Source organism: Coregonus lavaretus, assembly GCF_964263955.1.
Source record: "Coregonus lavaretus genome assembly, chromosome: 15".
Taxonomy (NCBI): Eukaryota; Metazoa; Chordata; class Actinopteri; order Salmoniformes; family Salmonidae; genus Coregonus; species Coregonus lavaretus.
The window spans coordinates 11,702,264-11,721,640 of NC_140002.1; the positions used below are offsets into that span (position 1 = coordinate 11,702,264).

The 19,377-nt window shown below is 41.3% G+C and overlaps 2 protein-coding genes across 2 annotated transcripts in view; one reads left to right on the top strand and one right to left on the bottom strand.

Annotated features, from left to right (window-relative positions):
• The window catches only part of doc2b (double C2-like domains, beta), a 324,284-nt gene extending 317,813 nt beyond the window's left edge, over positions 1-6,471 (top strand). The window contains exons 16-17 of the mRNA XM_084178089.1: positions 776-872; positions 4,741-6,471. Of these exons, the coding sequence (XP_084034215.1) occupies positions 776-872; positions 4,741-4,877 (234 nt within the window). The 3' untranslated portion in view covers positions 4,878-6,471. The remainder of the gene's footprint in view (positions 1-775; positions 873-4,740) is intronic.
• A 5,231-nt stretch (positions 6,472-11,702) lies between these two features.
• Positions 11,703-18,650, bottom strand: LOC311142003 (L-asparaginase). Its single transcript, XM_084177550.1, has 7 exons — positions 18,385-18,650; positions 17,984-18,079; positions 17,168-17,331; positions 13,647-13,730; positions 13,246-13,345; positions 12,975-13,037; positions 11,703-12,524 (listed from the first exon to the last, which is right to left on the bottom strand). The coding sequence occupies exons 1-7, from the start codon at positions 18,493-18,495 to the stop codon at positions 12,342-12,344; spliced, it is 801 nt and encodes a 266-aa protein (XP_084033676.1). The 5' UTR covers positions 18,496-18,650; the 3' UTR covers positions 11,703-12,341.
• Between the last annotated feature and the right edge of the window lie 727 nt (positions 18,651-19,377).

The following is a 19,377-nucleotide window of genomic DNA, read 5'->3' on the forward strand; positions in this document are numbered from 1 at the left end:
AAAATGTATAGCGTATGAAATCTTTGTCTACTTCTCTGCTATTCAAATCGGAAATCGGAACAGAAATATTGTCTACCAACCAAATTATAGCAATTGGGGAGCACATGAGACAGATTATGCCACACAGCTCACCCCAACCCACTAAAAAACGAACCCGCAATAACAACCCCCACACTCACTAACCAAACTACAATATTCATGGCTTGCACATTTTGTCACAATATTGTTTTGAACGTTCTCTTGAGGACTGATGCCCAAATGAACGTTCTACTCAATGCTTTGTCAATTGGCGCTGATGAAGATGTAATAATAACTTTGCTAGCTAATGGCAACATTGCCCTAAATTTGACGACATCATAATGATGGCAAAGTTTTTCCTACTTATTATTTCCCTACTTTAGCACTGTCATCGTATTTCCAAGCCACGTTAGTGTAATTTAGACGAAACAGTAATTATATGTGATCTATCTGCCCCACACTGCAAAGCAATAAGGTTAATATAGTAGTCTATCAAAGGAATCAGACCAGATATTTATATATATTTTGGACTATATTTCACTGCTTCACTTAAGAAACATTTTTAAAATTCTTCAACTAAAATAAAAATACTTTTAAACAAGTGAAGCAATTCACACAATTTTACTTCATGTAAAATTACATTTCTGGTATTTAAATAAGATTCCTTCAATTATGTTTCTGGTGGAATATTTTTTGGGGGAAACTGTTTGGCAAGTCAAGTTTTTACATATATATATTTTTTTACTGGCTTTTGTAGGAGTTTTTCTACGAAATCAAATACGCTGATCTCAGCAAGAAGACCCTGGAGGTGACCGTGTGGGATTACGACATCGGCAAGTCCAACGATTTTATAGGTAAGCACTAAGCAAGTGACCGTGTTACCAAGCGTAGTGACCAAATCGTTGTGCGCGGCTGCACACTGCCCTGCCACCTACACCGGTGACACTCCTGACCAGCCCGGGCTCCCCTGCCACTCTGCACCTGACACCTCTGTTTACAACACCTACTCACCCACCAGAGGCCTCCATCTGTCCTGGTACCTGCCCAGGGCCACAAACCTGGATCCAAATGACAACAACAAACAACTGAGCTCTAAAGGAGCAAGCACGAAACACTGACCCTTGGTGCGTGCCAGCCAGGCTATCAGCTTTTCAGGTTGTCATGCTGACATGTGGTTGGTGGGCAAGACATTGAACTTGAAGTGCACTTGAACTTGTCTGAGTGAGGGAAGTACTGTAAATTACGAGATCAATGTATTTTGAAAGATTAGACGTTGAGGATTATAATACAGTGCCTTCCGAAAGTGTTTTGTTGTGTTACTGCCTGAATTCAAAATGGATTTGTTTTAAAAATACAAAAAACATCCATCTATACACAATATCCCAAAATGACAAAGTGAAAACATGTTTTTTTATTTGTTTTATTTATTTATTGAAAATGAAATACAGAAATATCTCATTTACAGTGAGGGAAAAAAGTATTTGATCCCCTGCTGATTTTGTACGTTTGCCCACTGACAAAGACATGATCAGTCTTTAATTTTAATGGTAGGTTTATTTGAACAGTGAGAGACAGAATAACAACAACAAAAATCCAGAAAAACGCATGTCAAAAATGTTATGAATTGATTTGCATTTTAATGAGGGAAATAAGTATTTGACCCCTCTGCAAAACATGACTTAGTACTTGGTGGCAAAACCCTTGTTGGCAATCACAGAGGTCAGATGTTTCTTGTAGTTGGCCACCAGGTTTGCACACATCTCAGGAGGGATTTTGTCCCACTCCTCTTTGCAGATCTTCTCCAAGTCATTAAGGTTTCGAGGCTGATGTTTGGCAACTCGAACCTTCAGCTCCCTCCACAGATTTTCTATGGGATTAAGGTCTGGAGACTGGCTGGGCCACTCCAGGACCTTAATGTGCTTCTTCTTGAGCCACTCCTTTGTTGCCTTGGCCGTGTGTTTTGGGTCGTTGTCATGATGGAATACCCATCCTCGACCCATTTTCAATGCCCTGGCTGAGGGAAGGAAGTTCTCACTCAAGATTTGACGGTAAATTGCCCCATCCATCGTCCCTTTGATGCGGCGAAGTTGTCCTGTCCCCTTAGCAGAAAAACAACCCCAAAGCATAATGTTTCCACCTCCATGTTTGACGGTGGGGATGGTGTTCTTGGGGTCATAGGCAGCATTCCTCCTCCTCCAAACACGGCGTGTTGAGTTGATGCCAAAGAGCTCGGTTTTGGTCTCATCTGACCACAACACTTTCACCCAGTTCTCCTCTGAATCATTCAGATGTTCATTGGCAAACTTCAGACAGGCCTGTACAGTGGGGAAAAAAAGTATTTAGTCAGCCACCAATTGTGCAAGTTCTCCCACTTAAAAAGATGAGAGAGGCCTGTAATTTTCATCATAGGTACACGTCAACTATGACAGACAAATTGAGAAAAAAATATCCAGAAAATCACATTGTGGGATTTTTTATGAATTTATTTGCAAATTATGGTGGAAAATAACTATTTGGTCACCTACAAACAAGCAAGATTTCTGGCTCTCACAGACCTGTAACTTATTATTTAAGAGGCTCCTCTGTCCTCCACTCGTTACCTGTATTAATGGCACCTGTTTGAACTTGTTATCAGTATAAAAGACACCTGTCCACAACCTCAAATAGTCATACTCCAAACTCCACTATGGCCAAGACCAAAGAGCTGTCAAAGGACACCAGAAACAAAATTGTAGACCTGCACCAGGCTGGGAAGACTGAATCTGCAATAGGTAAGCAGCTTGGTTTGAAGAAATCAACTGTGGGAGCAATTATTAGGAAATGGAAGACATACAAGACCACTGATAATCTCCCTCGATCTGGGGCTCCACGCAAGATCTCACCCCGTGGGGTCAAAATGATAACAAGAACGGTGAGCAGAAATCCCAGAACCACACGGGGGGACCTAGTGAATGACCTGCAGAGAGCTAGGACCAAAGTAACAAAGCCTACCATCAGTAACACACTACGCCGCCAGGGACTCAAATCCTGCAGTGCCAGACGTGTCCCCCTGCTTAAGCCAGTACATGTCCAGGCCCGTCTGAAGTTTGCTAGAGTGCATTTGGATGATCCAGAAGAGGATTGGGAGAATGTCATATGGTCAGATGAAACCAAAATAGAACTTTTTGGTAAAAACTCAACTCTTCGTGTTTGGAGGACAAATAATGCTGAGTTGCATCCAAAGAACACCATACCTACTGTGAAGCATGGGGGTGGAAACATCATGCTTTGGGGCTGTTTTTAAGCAAAGGGACCAGGACGACTGATCCGTGTAAAGGAAAGAATGAATGGGGCCATGTATCGTGAGATTTTGAGTGAAAACCTCCTTCCATCAGCAAGGGCATTGAAGATGAAACTTGGCTGCGTCTTTCAGCATGACAATGATCCCAAACACACCGCCCGGGCAACGAAGGAGTGGCTTCGTAAGAAGCATTTCAAGGTCCTGGAGTGGCCTAGCCAGTCTCCAGATCTCAACCCCATAGAAAATATTTGGAGGGAGTTGAAAGCCCCAAAACATCACTGCTCTAGAGGAGATCTGCATGGAGGAATGGGCCAAAATACCAGCAACAGTGTGTGAAAACCTTGTGAAGACTTACAGAAAACGTTTGACCTGTGTCATTGCCAACAAAGGGTATATAACAAAGTATTGAGAAACTTTTGTTATTGACCAAATACTTATTTTCCACCATAATTTGCAAATAAATTCATTAAAAATCCTACAATGTGATTTTCTGGATTTTATTTCCTCATTTTGTCTGTCATAGTTGACGTGTACCTATGATGAAAATTACAGGCCTCTCTCATCTTTTTAAGTGGGAGAACTTGCACAATTGGTGGCTGACTTTTCCCCACTGTATATGTGCTTTCTTGAGCAGGGGGACCTTGCGGGCACTGCAGGATTTCAGTCCTTCATGGCTTAGTGTGTTACCAATTGTTTTCTTGGTGTCTATGGTCCCAGCTGCCTTGAGATCATTGACAAGATCCTCCTGTGTAGTTCTGGGCTGATTCCTCACCATTCTCATGATCATTGCAACTCCACGAGGTGAGATCTTGCATGGAGCCCCAGGCCATTTGCGAATAATCGCACCAACTGTTGTCACCTTCTCACCAAGCTGCTTGGCGATGGTCTTGTAGCCCATTCCAGCCTTGTGTAGGTCTACAATCTTGTCCCTGACATCCTTGGAGAGCTCTTTGGTCTTGGCCATGGTGGAGAGTTTGGAATCTGATTGATTGATTGCTTCTGTGGACAGGTGTCTTTTATACAGGTAACAAGCTGAGATTAGGAGTGTGCTCCTGCTCCTAATCTCAGCTCGTTACCTGTATAAAAGACACCTGGGAGCCAGAAATCTTTCTGATTGAGAGGGGGTCAAATACTTATTTACCTCATTAAAATGCAAATCAATTTATAACATTTATGACATGCGTTTTTCTGGATTTTTGTTGTTGTTATTCTGTCTCTCACTGTTCAAATAAACCTACCATTAAAATTATAGACTGATCATTTCTTTGTCAGTGGACAAAATCAGCAGGGGATCAAATACTTTTTTCCCTCACTGTACATGAGTATTCACACCCCTTTGCTATGACCCTCCAAATTGAGCTCAGGTGCATCCACTTTCTGAAGGCACTGTATATGTGTTGTGTTCTAACCCTTTTCTGCTGTTCTCCCGTCCCCGCTCTCAGGTGGCGTGTCCCTGGGCATCAGCGCCAACGGAGAGAGGCTCAAACACTGGTTCGACTGTCTCAAAAACAAGGACAAGAAAATTGAGCGCTGGCACACGCTGACCAACGAACTTCCTGGTACAACATTCAACGACTAATGGCCCCTCCCCACTACCTACTCATTTGCAAGTAAGGCCCCTCCCGTACCTGCTCTGGACAGGAGTTCAGCCTCGATCGACCAATTTAACAAATCACACTCCAGCTTTCCCATTTCCGGAGACGTTTACCAAATCACAGCTCGTTTTCTGTATTTCTCTCCGAAGGTGTTGAGCTCACCCGTTATCTTCTATCCCCTTCTGATAATGTGCTGTGTCTTTAGGGCTTATTTGATGATACTGCACCTGCAGCTGTCCTGAAACAACGGTTTGGCAGCATTGAGAAAGAGTCTGATGTGTGTCCCAACAATGCCATAAGTACGCAACACATGGCAAACACAAGGTTTGCTGCACAGAACTAGAACCAGATGATATTCTATTTATATTGTTTGCTATCCAGAGATGCATATTCACTAGGTTTACTGGCAGATTGTGGGGAGCGTGCACTTTGTTGAAATTACAGAAGAAAAGTGTGGATTATTTACTTCAGACACTGCTCTAAAAAGCATGTCATGTTTACAACAGTCTAGGACGCAGCTCCACACACCTCTGCTGTTCCTCTCATGTTCGTGTTTGCGGGAGAAAGGGGAAAAAGACAAGTAATGTGTTTTATAGAGACAGCCTACTTTCAGGTCATTGCAAATGTCTAATCCTGTGATGAAGGGTTTGGGCTATGGGAGGGAAATGAGGAAGGGGTGAGGCATTTTTAATATACTAGCGCTAAGTATCTTGTTGCTTATGTGTTTCAGTTGTTTTCAAATTAGAGTAAAATGTACGCCACCCCAATCAGTGTATCAGATGAATGTAGACTATAACCCTTCTCTCCCACAGTACAGTAACTCCTCTGAGAATGTGCACCCAAGTGCTGTGTGTTATTGAACCAGTTCATACATAAAATTCAAGGTCTGATAAACATCAGAGTTGCGTTGGATGGCATGGGAGGAAGAGAATTGAACTTCTGCAGCCCCATTGGCAAACTGTCAATGATGTTGCCTGAGGCGGAATACTATCCATAGATCTATATTTTTAATGACATGAGGGCTGTCATGGAACTACTAATTCATAGTTAATGTACTGGAATGTAAGAGTTGGCACTGCTTAGTCCCAGAACCCTATTTAGTCGATGAGAAGGCAATATGGTTCAGAACACATTTCACACTTATTTGAAATCAAAGCATGTTTTGATAGTTGTGCAAAATTAAGCCTTTTATGTTCAACATTTTATTATTGCCTGTTGTCTAAGAAATGGCAGGGCTAAAATGTATGTTTATGTGTGCGTGCGCATGTTTGTGCTGTATGTGTGTTGGTGAACGCAACCAACAAATTGTCCTTTTAATTGTGAAATATTCAACTGGCCAATTCTTAGCCAACAGGTAATCATTTTATATGTATTACTAGTGTTTTCCATTTTACATGTCGTTGGCAGTCAAACTTCAACTGTACTTTTTAGTTTATGCATAGCAACATACAACCATTAAATACCCGACAGTACATGATTATAAGTTGTTTAATTTAGTGTTATAATTTATTTGACCCATAGTGGTATTTATTCCTGCTTTTGTCTTCCTTTAATAAACTCAAATTGTGTCTCATTCCATTCTTAAACATGTAGTGAGATTAATTTCAAAGGTATTTTTCATTTTCATTGACCAACCCAAGAGGACTTCATGTTCACAGTTTACTCAAGAGGGGGTAAAATATTCCACCTGTCTATCTGAGTGTTAGTCTCTCTGGCCTGGTGTGGACAGTGATTTGTGAAACAGTAACTCTCATTGGCTATGCGGCAGTCCAATATCTTCCCCCTCTACCAATGAGAAGTTGTTTTGGACACCAAGGTTCAACCCAATCTCTTCATCAATCCTACAGGGGTCAGGCAGGCATGAAGGTGGTCTCTTTCTCAAATGCATATACAGTCGCAACAGCAGCCCAACCTGTGGAATTTTGTAATATGTTTGCCTTTGTACTCAAAACTGGATATTATGACAGAAATGCATGCAGATGTTATTGGTTTGTCATGAAATGACTTTGCTTAATGTTTGATACTGCTGTTTTTTCTGTGAAAACAATAACACAACTGTGGATGCTACAAGAATGTCAATCTTTCTTCTGGACAACGTTTTGTATCTTTGAACACTCGCATTGCTGTCCGGCTGCTGTATTGACTGTCTGGGGATGTGACTGTCTGGGGATGTGACTGCATGTGAAGAAAATCTCTGCCTGTTTTGTTCCTTTTTTTAACACTCAGGCGATTGTTTGCGTAATTCTGGTGGTTCTCTGGTTTAAAAATAATAATAAAGAAAAACAGTTCGATTTTCTCAGATTTCACCTTAGTCTTGCACCGAATCGCCGTATGATTGTGCCTTTTCTTTTGTAACTGTGTATTTTTGCACTGCTCAAGATTAGATCAATATTAGCTTTTAATATGGAAATAATACATGGCACATTTATATTTATGTATGTGCGTTAGTGTCTGAACACTGTTTCACTCTTTGAATATTTCCCACCCAAATGACACGAGGCCAGAGTGTCATTCCACTGTGTGATGGTGGTGACAGTGAGGGCAGGGGTGCAAGGTTGAGGTGGAAGCATGGATGTATACGTCTGTGGGTGGAAGAGGTCACAATGAAAGGCAACAGGGCCTGTATCCGCAAAGCGTCTCAGAGTAAGAGTGCTGATCTAGGATCAGTTTTGTCCTTTAAATCATAGTGAATAAGATTATATGGACAGGGGGGACCTGATCCTAAATCAGCACCCCTGCTCATAGACACTTTGTGAATGCGGGCCCAGATCCTGATGTCTGAACGTAGTACACAAACCACAGAGAAACCAGTATGCCAAGTTACATCTTCTACTTATATGGAGGATGTTTTAGTGTAATTTTTTACAGTAATCCGAATGCGGTAGACTGGTGATGGAAAGGCTGTGAATTTAATTAGTCTGAGCTTATGATCTTGGTCAGGTGTTTTTTGTACTGACAATTACATCTGTGGTGAGTTGCAAAGCCTGCCACAGAACATTGCATTTTGTAAGCTGTTTTCGGCTCACTGAAGGTATTCATCTTCAAGTAACAACGGTAGGGTTACCAATATTGCCCATATTCCTTGAGTGTAAACCATGTTCATTACATTATCCAGTTACATTTTTGACCCAGCAAAAAAGCTCTACCAGAAACCAGAATATTCTCTGTTTCTTCTTTTATCCATATATACAGTGGGGAGAACAAGTATTTGATACACTGCCGATTTTGCAGGTTTTCCTACTTACAAAGCATGTAGAGGTCTGTAATTTTTATCATAGGTACACTTCAACTGTAAGAGACGGAATCTAAAACAAAAATCCAGAAAATCACATTGTATGATTTTTAAGTAATTAATTTGCATTTTATTGCATGACATAAGTATTTGATACATCAGAAAAGCAGAACGTAATATTTGGTACAGAAACATTTGTTTGCAATTACAGAGATCATACGTTTCCTGTAGGTCTTGACCAGGTTTGCACACACTGCAGCAGGGATTTTGGCCCACTCCTCCATACAGACCTTCTCCAGATCCTTCAGGTTTCGGGGCTGTCGCTGGGCAATACGGACTTTCAGCTCCCTCCAAAGATTTTCTATTGGGTTCAGGTCTGGAGACTGGCTAGGCCACTCCAGGACCTTGAGATGCTTCTTACGGAGCCACTCCTTAGTTGCCCTGGCTGTGTGTTTCGGATCGTTGTCATGCTGGAAGACCCAGCCACGACCCATCTTCAATGCTCTTACTGAGGGAAGGAGGTTGTTGGCCAAGATCTCGCGATACATGGCCCCATCCATCCTCCCCTCAATACGGTGCAGTCGTCCTGTCCCCTTTGCAGAAAAGCATCCCCAAAGAATGATGTTTCCACCGCCGTGCTTCACGGTTGGGATGGTGTTCTTGGGGTTGTACTCATCCTTCTTCTTCCTCCAAACACGGCGAGTGGAGTTTAGACCAAAAAGCTCTATTTTTGTCTCATCAGACCACATGACCTTCTCCCATTCCTCCTCTGGATCATCCAGATGGTCATTGGCAAACTTCAGACGGGACATGCGCTGGCTTGAGCAGGGGGACCTTGCGTGCGCTGCAGGATTTTAATCCATGACGGCGTAGTGTGTTACTAATGGTTTTCTTTGAGACTGTGGTCCCAGCTCTCTTCAGGTCATTGACCAGGTCCTGCCGTGTAGTTCTGGGCTGATCCCTCACCTTCCTCATGATCATTGATGCCCCACGAGGTGAGATCTTGAATGAAGCCCCAGGCCGAGGGTGATTGACCGTCATCTTGAACTTCTTCCATTTTCGAATAATTGCACCAACAGTTGTTGCCTTCTCACCAAGCTGCTTGCCTATTGTCCTGTAGCCCATCTCAGCCTTGTGCAGGTCTACAATTTTATCCCTGATGTCCTTAGACAGCTCGCTGGTCTTGGCCATTGTGGAGAGGTTACGGTCTGATTGAGTGTGTGGACAGGTGTCTTTTATACAGGTAACGAGTTCAAACAGGTGCAGTTAATACAGGTAATGAGTGGAGAACAGGAGGGCTTCTTAAAGAAAAACTAACAGGTCTGTGAGAGCCGGAATTCTTACTGGTTGGTACAGTGAGGGAAAAAAGTATTTGATTCCCTGCTGATTTTGTACGTTTTCCCACTGACAAAGAAATGATCAGTCTATAATTTTAATGGTAGGTTTATTTGAACAGTGAGAGACAAAATAACAAAACAAAAATCCAGAAAAACGCATGTCAAAAATGTTATAAATTGATTTGCATTTTAATGAGGGAAATAAGTATTTGACCCCCTCTCAATCAGAAAGCTTTCTGGCTCCCAGGTGTTTTTTTTTTACAGGTAACGAGCTGAGATTAGGAGCACACTCTTAAAGGGAGTGCTCCTAATCTCAGTTTGTTACCTGTATAAAAGACACCTGTCCACAGAAGCAATCAATCAATCAGATTCCAAACTCTCCACCATGGCCAAGACCAAAGAGCTCTCCAAGGATGTCAGGGACAAGATTGTAGACCTACACAAGGCTGGAATGGGCTACAAGACCATTGCCAAGCAGCTTGGTGAGAAAGTGACAACAGTTGGTGCGATTATTGGCAAATGGAAGAAACACAAAAGAAATGTCAATCTCCCTCGGCCTGGGGCGCCATGCAAGATCTCACCTCGTGGAGTTGCAATGATCATGAGAACGGTGAGGAATCAGCCCAGAACTACACGGGAGGATCTTGTCAATGATCTCAAGGCAGCTGGGACCAAATCTTGGGTGAGAACCTCCTTCCCTTAGCCAGGGCATTGAAAATGGGTCATGGATGGGTATTCCAGCATGACAATGCCCCAAAACACACGGCCAAGGCAACAAAGGAGTGGCTCAAGAAGAAGCACATTAAGGTCCTGGAGTGGCCTAGCCAGTCTCCAGACCTTAATCCCATAGAAAATCTGTGGAGGGAGCTGAAGGTTCGAGTTGCCAAACGTCAGCCTCGAAACCTTAATGACTTGGAGAAGATCTGCAAAGAGGAGTGGAACAAAATCCCTCCTGAGATGTGTGCAAACCTGGTGGCCAACTACAAGAAACGTCTGACCTCTGTGATTGCCAACAAGGGTTTTGCCACCAAGTACTAAGTAATGTTTTGCAGAGGGGTCAAATACTTATTTCCCTCATTAAAATACAAATCAATTTATAACATTTTTTACATGCATTTTTCTGGATTTTTGTTGTTGTTATTCTGTCTCTCACTGTTCAAATAAACCTACCATTAAAATTATAGACTGATCATTTCTTTGTCAGTGGGCAAACGTACAAAATCAGCAGGGGATCTAATACTTTTTTCCCTCACTGTAGGTGATCAAATACTTATGTCATGCAATAAAATGCAAATTAATTACTTAAAAATCATACAATGTGATTTTCTGGATTTTTGTTTTAGATTCCGTCTCTCACAGTTGAAGTGTACCTATGATCAAAATTACAGTCCTCTACATGCTTTGTAAGTAGGAAAACCTGCAAAATCGGCAGTGTATCAAATACTTGTTCTCCCCACTGTATATATTTTTTAATATAAGTATTACATTATTCCTTACATTTGTTTTTGTTTTTTACTCTGGCGAATGGTGTGCTATTTGTATGTTTAAAATTGAAATCCTGTTCAATAAAGTAGAGAACCAAAATAATATTGCCTCATGTTATAATGTCATGATTCTATACAGGGATCTCCAAGTTCAACCCCCAGTTCTGGAGAGCTACCGGGTGTGAAGGCCTTTGCTTAGAGCCTGCGAGAAGAGCCCTGTGGCTTCAGGCTATTGGGCGTGGGAAATGTGGGTACCCGGTGTCCAAGTAGGCTACACATAGCGACTGTATGTGTGTGGAAAACATTTAATCACAGATAAGACATGCAACTTGTTTAGTATAGTCCGTTTGTAACGCCACTCAACACTTGTAGCTGTATAGTCTGTTTGTTTGTGTTGTTGGGCTTGGCTAGCTTAATGTTCCGGTCGGTAGCTAGCTAGCGCTCACTCACTCAAGTGGCTGCTAGCACCGTCATGAAAAGAGACATGAAGGAAGCTCTAGCTCTACAATATTGCGTTTTTCTAAGTAGTGAGAATGCTTGGGAGCAGGCAATGATGAAAAGTTATCTTTAGACGTTGTACTTTTCTTGAATGGAGTTTTGTAATTGACTAAAACAAGCAGACAATAAAATTGTGTTAGAAAAAGGTGACGTTTTTTGCTGTGAACCAATGGGGTAACCTAGGTAACCACAGGTTGTTTTCCCCACAGGCAGGCGGGGCTGCAACTTTCTATCTAATACCGACTCAGACTCCGAAATCCTTCAACCAGGATTTCTGGGAAACCAGGGAATTTATTGAAAGTTCACAGAATTTTGCAACCCATTGGGTGTGTCAACTTCTCTGCAAGGGAATGGACAATAGACGGATTAAACTGAAACTGAAGCCTGCCCTCTAGCGGTGTGTATTTGTAATTCCACAAGTGCAACATTTGATACTGTGACAGAAGGTCTAATGCCGCGTTCACATGCTAATTGGAACTAGGAAACTGACATTTCCGACTTGCTAACTGGTTGTAGTTATACTTGTTCCGTGTTCAACCAGTTAGCAACTATGAGATTCATAGTTCCGACTAGCACGTGAACGCGGCATAACTCTTAGCGGAAATATTTGTTGTGCTTTTTACTGTAAACAAAAGTAAACGGACATGTTAATCCAAATACTGATGATCTCAGTCATGACATTCACAACCATTAACAACATAAAAATACAATTAACATTGGCAAATGAGCTAAGAAAATAAAAGAATAGCAAACTGCTAAATATATTTCTCCACATTTATCAATTTTGACATTTAGTATTTCAGTAGAGGGAGACAAATGAGTTGTAAAATGAAAAAGAGTGAACAAAACTCGCTAATTATGTACTAGATAAGGGTAATGGGGCTAATCGTGTCCATGTTATGGGACCAGGGAGAGTTCTACCAGGCCTCTGGCCATCTGCTCCTCCATATTGATCTTTGTTTTCTCGGCCACGAGGTCGGAGGCTTCCTTCTGGGCCTCATTGCTCAGCATCTCCACCAGGGTTTGCAGGCCCAGACGCCGGGCATCATCCACTGGCTGGTTATTGAAGCGGTCGCGCTGCTGCAGTGGCAATACAGACACAAATCAATCAGAGACTGTCCTTTTAGGGGTACCCAAGGGTGTGATTATCAAAACGTGTGGGGTAGACTAAGGCTACTGGTCCATTTGGAGGTGAGAAATGAGAAATGGTATAACGGATTTCCTCACCTCTGAATTGCAAATATATCTGAATAAATGTAATTTCTTGTACCAAATACAGTGCATTCGGAAAGTATTCAGACCCCATTCACTTTTTCCACATTTTGTTACATTACAGCCTTATTCTAAAATGGAATATATAAAACATTTTCCTCAATCTACACACAATACCCTATAAAGACAAAGCAAAAACAGGGTTAATCCATTTAAGAATAAGTCTGTAATGTAACAAAATGTGGAAAAAGTGAAGGGGTCTGAATACTTTCCGAATGCACTGTACTATATTAAACCTGGTTGTGAAGAGTTCAATACCTCAAGACTGGAGCCGTTCCTGATGCAGAACCTGACCATGTCTGGCTGGTTAGTGCAGACAGCCTAGAAGAAGCCAAAGTTGCATGATTGTTTTGCATTCATTGCAGTTCTATCCATCAACATGTTTCATTCTGTATATTGGTGTACTTCAATATCATCAAAGAATTAGGTCATGCCAGACCACAATTTCATTCTGACAATATCTAAATCATAGTACTGCTAAGTACAACATCATGTTACAGTGAAGATTTATGGGAAAGTAGAAACCCACCACATGCAGGGGAGTTCTGCCATCGGCGTCAGAAAAGTTGAAGCTAACACCTGCCTGCTTCCACACCTCCATCTGCTTGGAGTCTCCCATGAACGCAAGGCTGCAGACAAGAATGGGCCCTTAATTTCATCTCAAACATGGTGTCATTACCAAAACATTATGGATTCAAAGGGCAGTTCTATGTATGACAGTAAGGAAATCAAACATTTTCATAAAAATTAGATGGATTCAATACATTAAATGTGCAGACCTTCTACACAGAATCTGGGGGGAACAAAAACCTGCAAATGCCATTGCTCTCCAGGACCAGTGTTGGTGACCACCGCTAGGTTATATGCTGTTTTAGTTTACCATAAGATTAAATACATTCAGTAGCTGGCTACTTCTTTTAGCTCACTCACCAACACATCTCAACCCCCAGTTCCAGAGAGGATGTCTCCAGGTGAGCCCCCTCACTCATCAGTTGGGACACCACCTCTATGCTCCTGTACGGACACAATGAAGAGTCGTGTTGGTGAGGGACTCCTGGTAAACAACCTTTAGTCTAGCCATTCATCTCAGATGAGGTCTCCCATTTGGAGATTTAGATACTGATGCATTATAAAAACATGAGGAAAAATGTTTCCTGGAAATCTTTCAAATAATTTGTAAATATATACATTTGCAGTTATTGTATAATTGCCTGCCATTAGAGATGGGGAGGAAAAATGTATACAGTTACATATCGGGATATCTGTATGATATATCGTATGACAATATCGCAATATTATTTTTGCATTAGTTTGCTGTACCTGCACCAAAACTCACCAAAACTCCAGTTTCCTTCATAGCTTGTTCTCTGTCTTCTTTTTAAATAGGGAGCCAATTTGTTTTCAGCACTTTTATTTCCACGTCTAGCTAGGTTTCCATCCAATTGGCGACAGATTTTCATGCAAATATTCAAAATGGTATATACAGTACCAGTCAAAATTTTGGACATACCTACTCATTCAAGGGTTTTTCTTTAATTGTACTATTTTCTACATTGTAGAATAACAGTGAAGACATCAAAACTATGAAATAACACATATGGAATCATGTAGTAACCAAAAAAGTGTTGAACTAATTAAAATATATTTTAGATTTTTCAAAGTAGCCACCCTTTGCCTTGATGACAGCTTTGCACACTCTTGGCATTCTCTCAACCAGCTTCATGAGGAATGCTTTTCCAACAGTCTTGAAGGAGTTCCCACATACGCTGAGCTCTTGTTGGCTGCTTTTCCTTCACTCTGCGGTCCAACTCATCCCAAGCCATCTCAATTGGGTTGAGGTCGGGTGATTGTGGAGGCCAGGTCATCTGATGCAGCACTCCATCACTCTCCTTCTTGGTCAAATAGCCCTTACACATTAAGCGCAAACCAGATGGGATGGCGTATCGCTGCAGAATGCTGTGGTAGCCATGCTGGTTAAGTGTGCCTTGAATTCTAAATAAATCACAGACAGTGTCACCAGCAAAGCACCCTCACACCTCCTCCATGTTTCACGGTGGGAACCACACATGCGGAGATCATCCGTTCACCTACTCTGCGTCTCACAAAGACACAGCGGTTGGAACCAAAAATCTCAAATTTGGACTCATCAGACCAAAGGACCGATTTCCACTAGTCTAATGTCCATTGCTTGTGTTTCTTGGCCCAAGCAAGTCTCTTCTTATTATTGGTGTCCTTTAGTAGTGGTTTCTTTGCAGCAATTCGACCATGAAGGCCGGATTCACGCAGTCTCCTCTGAACAGTTGATGTTGAGATGTGTTTGTTACTTGAACTCTGTGAAGCATTTATTTGGGCTGCAATCTGAGGTGCAGTTAACTCTAATGAACTTATCCTCTGCAGCAGAGGAAACTCTGGGTCTTCCTTTCCTGTGGCGGTCCTCATGAGAGCAAGTTTCATCATAGCGCTTGATGGTTTTTGCGACTGCACTTCTTGAAATTTTCCGGATTGACTGACCTTCATGTCTTAAAGTATTGATGGACTGTCGTTTCTCTTTGCTTATTTGAGATGTTCTTGCCATCATATGGACTTGGTCTTTTACCAAATAGGGCTATCTTCTGTATACCACCCCTACCTTGTCACAACACCACTGATTGGCTCAAATGCATTAAGAAGGAAAGAAATTCCACAAATTAACTTTTAACAAGGCACACCTGTTAATTGAAATGCATTCCAGGTGACTACCTCATGAAGCTGGTTGAGAGAATGCCAAGAGTGTGCAAAACTCATCAAGGCAAAGGGTGGCTACATAAAATATATTTTGATTTGTTTAACACTTTTTTGGTTACTACATGATTCCATATGTGTTATTTCATAGTTTTGATGTCATCACTATTATTCTACAATGTAGAAAATAGTAAAAATAAAGAAAAACCCTGGAATGATTCCAAACTTTTGACTGGTACTGTATATTGATAATTATTTTTAAGAAGAAAAAAAAACGGAGCTCAGTCCGGCTTTCAACTTACTCTTGAAAGTTGTAATAGCAGAATGCACAAGGTGCAATTTCAAAATTGGGTAGTGCATCATCAGTTTTCCTGTTGTCAGAGAGCTATTTATAACTTGGCAGAAATGTTCAGATCAACTAGCCCACATATTTTTTTGATTTTGTATTAATGTTCGAGTCACTCAAATATCACGTGAATACACATTAGACATGGCAAAATGTATAGAATAGCAAGAGAATTAGCTTTAAAACTGCAACATTTTCTCTCCGCCAACAAGAGGGGTGTGAACAGTTTGTGTCATCAACAGTGCTTGTGCCCATAGAAATAGACGTGGGGCACAGGATGTTCCCCAATGCTGGAAGGGGGGCCTGAGTGAAAAAGTTTGGGAACCCCTGGCCTACATGATGAGATTATTATGGACAAAACAGCCAAGCATCGATCATCATGTCACCAGAATAAGACCCTCGATCTTTATTGGAAAGGAGCATCAAGCTTATCACCGTGCACTTTCACCAACCTGTGAAGTTCATCATAACTTATTTAATCTATAGCCTAATAAACTGCATGCTTTCCTGAGTCGTAGTGGGAGGACCACACAACATGTTATCACGTGACTCCAAGTTTACTTCGATATAATGGTTACTATATCAATATTTGCGCATAAAAGCTTTTCCACAGACATTTCTTGCTAATTAATTGTACCGACACAGAAAGATCCCACCTTGTCTACCGTATTCTGTTTTGTCGACATTTAGAATGTGTACATACAAATGAGCTGTTTCCATCAGGCCTGTCATGACATGTTTTATCCAACATGTACTTTACTTGAATAAATAGGTTTGATGGAAACCTGGTAACTAATCAAAGCTTGTCTTCTCATGGCACTCTCTTGTCCCTCTGCAGAAGACATATGGTGAGCAATATGTTTGGAACATCGAATCGCAATAAAATCACAGTATCGAATCGCAATACATATAGAATCGTGAGAATCGCAATACATATCGCATTGCAGGACTCTACTCTGACCTTTTTTACAATGAGCACGTGTGCGCCTAAGTTGAAAAATGTAGGCGCACACAAAGAAATGTAGGAGCACAATGAGAAATATTTGAGGTAATAAAGCTTGAATCTGTAATTTTTCTAGGCGCACCGGTGCTCCTAGATAAAAAATTCCAGTTCGCACAGCAAAATATTTAGGCGCATATTCGAGTAATGGTCGGACTATAGAACTAATATCGTATTGTGAGGTCCCTGGCCATTCCCAGCCATACATGCCATTGATGGAATCAGAAGTAAACAGTGGCATAAGACTGGCACCAATACTCACTCACTACTGTAAGTTCCTCTGGATAAGAGCGTCTGCTAAATGACTAAAATGCAAATGTGAAAATGTAAATACCACTGGGCCCCACCAGACAGAGAACCGAAGATTGAGGTTTGTTTTCTCACTTGCAGCGAATGCCATCTCGGAGAGCAGTTTCTCTCGCACAATCCCTAACGTTGACGTCCGCTCCCTTCTTCAGCAGGAATCGGACAGTCTCGACATCCCCCTCACCAGCAGCCAGGTGGAGAGGTGTCCTCCCATGTCTGTCTGACACAGACACATCAGCTCCCTAAAGCATGACAGTCAACATGGCAGTAAACAATTTGGGATGAATTTCCTAAGTATCAACACTTACATAAACCGAATTAAATTCCTCTAAATTATGATACTGTAATGTTTTCATGAACTAGTAAGGTTAGGTTACAGGATTCCCTTCCCACAAATTCAGTTGTATGACACAGTAGCTAGCTGTTTTCATTACCTAACTAAGTAGTACTAGCTAGGCTAATAGTAGTTACCTATATAACTGTAGTGAATTGGGGCGGTAACCCCGACCGGGACTCGAACCTGGGTCCAATGACTGTCAAGCAAACACCTTAACCGATAAGACAAAAGGTCCAAACCCCTTGACGAGGTCGCTACATTACCCCCTTACTTCGAGGGAGCGTGTACCCATGCTTCTCTATACCAAATCCCTCACGTGTACACGCCTCTCTGATGGCTTAACAGGCGTCATCCCACTTCTGACACCAGTGTAGTGTGCGACAGGGCAGGGAAGCAAACCAGGGTCGCTGGTGTGAAAGGCAAACACCCTACGCATCGCGCCAAATAGGGTTAACCCACTTGGTGAGAATTGTAACTTGGCTCGCTACATCATAAGAAAAAAGCATGAATAGAATAATATAGTTTTTTCTAGCTAATAATACTCTAGCTAACGTTACCTGCTGTAAGTGTCCCTCAAGACCAACAATGTCTCCTTGCAAAGCAGAGGCATTCAACAGCATGGGGAAAATGGCAAGCTGGCACACCTTCATCTCCTACAGTAGTGAATTCCGAGTTAGAACAAGAAAATGAACCTTGCAATTGGCTGACTTGAATTGTAGTATAATGGACTATAGTTTCATATTGACATTGACTAATTGACTTGACTGAAGAACACAAGACAGATCACCAATAACGTTATACGTTTGACCGACTGTGATTGATGCATCCAACGGTTAGCTAGCTGGCTAGAAGCTGAAATAGTTCAACGCTAACGCTAGTTAGTTAGCGTTTAGTAACTACTCTATAACGTTATATGGGTTTACTAGCTAACGTTAGCTTGCTGGCAAAACACACCAACCTTTGCCATATCATCAGTCCCCAACCACCCCAGACGTATGGATGATGCCACAGCTGACCAAAATCTGTAAACTTCCTCAGGGATCTTTCCTTTTGATTGATAAATACCCATGGTGGCGAATTACTAAGCTCTCACAATATATACTTTTATTGTGAGGCAACACCACTGCAAGGACTGGCTGGGGGTAAAAATAATGAAATGATTGTTCACCAACATTACAAATAAATAAATGGTTTCCCGGGTTCGAAAGTTCCCACCCGTCACGTGACATAGCACATGCATATCAAACATATGTGATTCGTTAACTTGCTGAATTTATTGTAACGTAACTTCATGAACATACCATTCAAAGTGTTCACAAATGCAAGCATTGTCATTTACACAGTGGTGGAAAAAGTACCCAATTGTCATACTTGAGTAAACGTAAAGATACCTTAATAGAACATGACTCAAGTAAAAGTGAAAGTCACCCAGTAAAATACTACTTGAGTAAAAGTCTAAAAGTATTTGGTTTTAAATATACTTAAGTATCAAAAGTAAATGTAATTGCTAAAATATACTTAAGTACCAAAAGTAAAAGTATAAATCATTTCAAATTCCTTATATTAAGCAAAACAGATGGCACAATGTTCTTGTGTTTAGTGAGTCCGCCAGATCAGATGCAGTAGGGTTGACCAGGGATTTTCTCTTTAAGTGCTTGAATTTGACAATTTCCCTGTCCTGCTAAGCATTCAAAATGTAACGAGTACTTTTGGGTGTCAGGGAAAATGTATGGAGTAGAAAGTACATTCTTTTCTTTAGGGATATAGTGGAGTAAAAGTTGTCAAAAATATAAATAGTAAAGTAAAGTACAGATACCCCAAAAAAACTACTTAAGTAGTACTTGAAAGTTATTTTACTTAAGTACTTTATACCACTGCATTTACATTAATTGATTGATTTATGTTTGTCGTCTGTATGGGGAAATAAATACCTATCCTTTTTGCGGCAAAA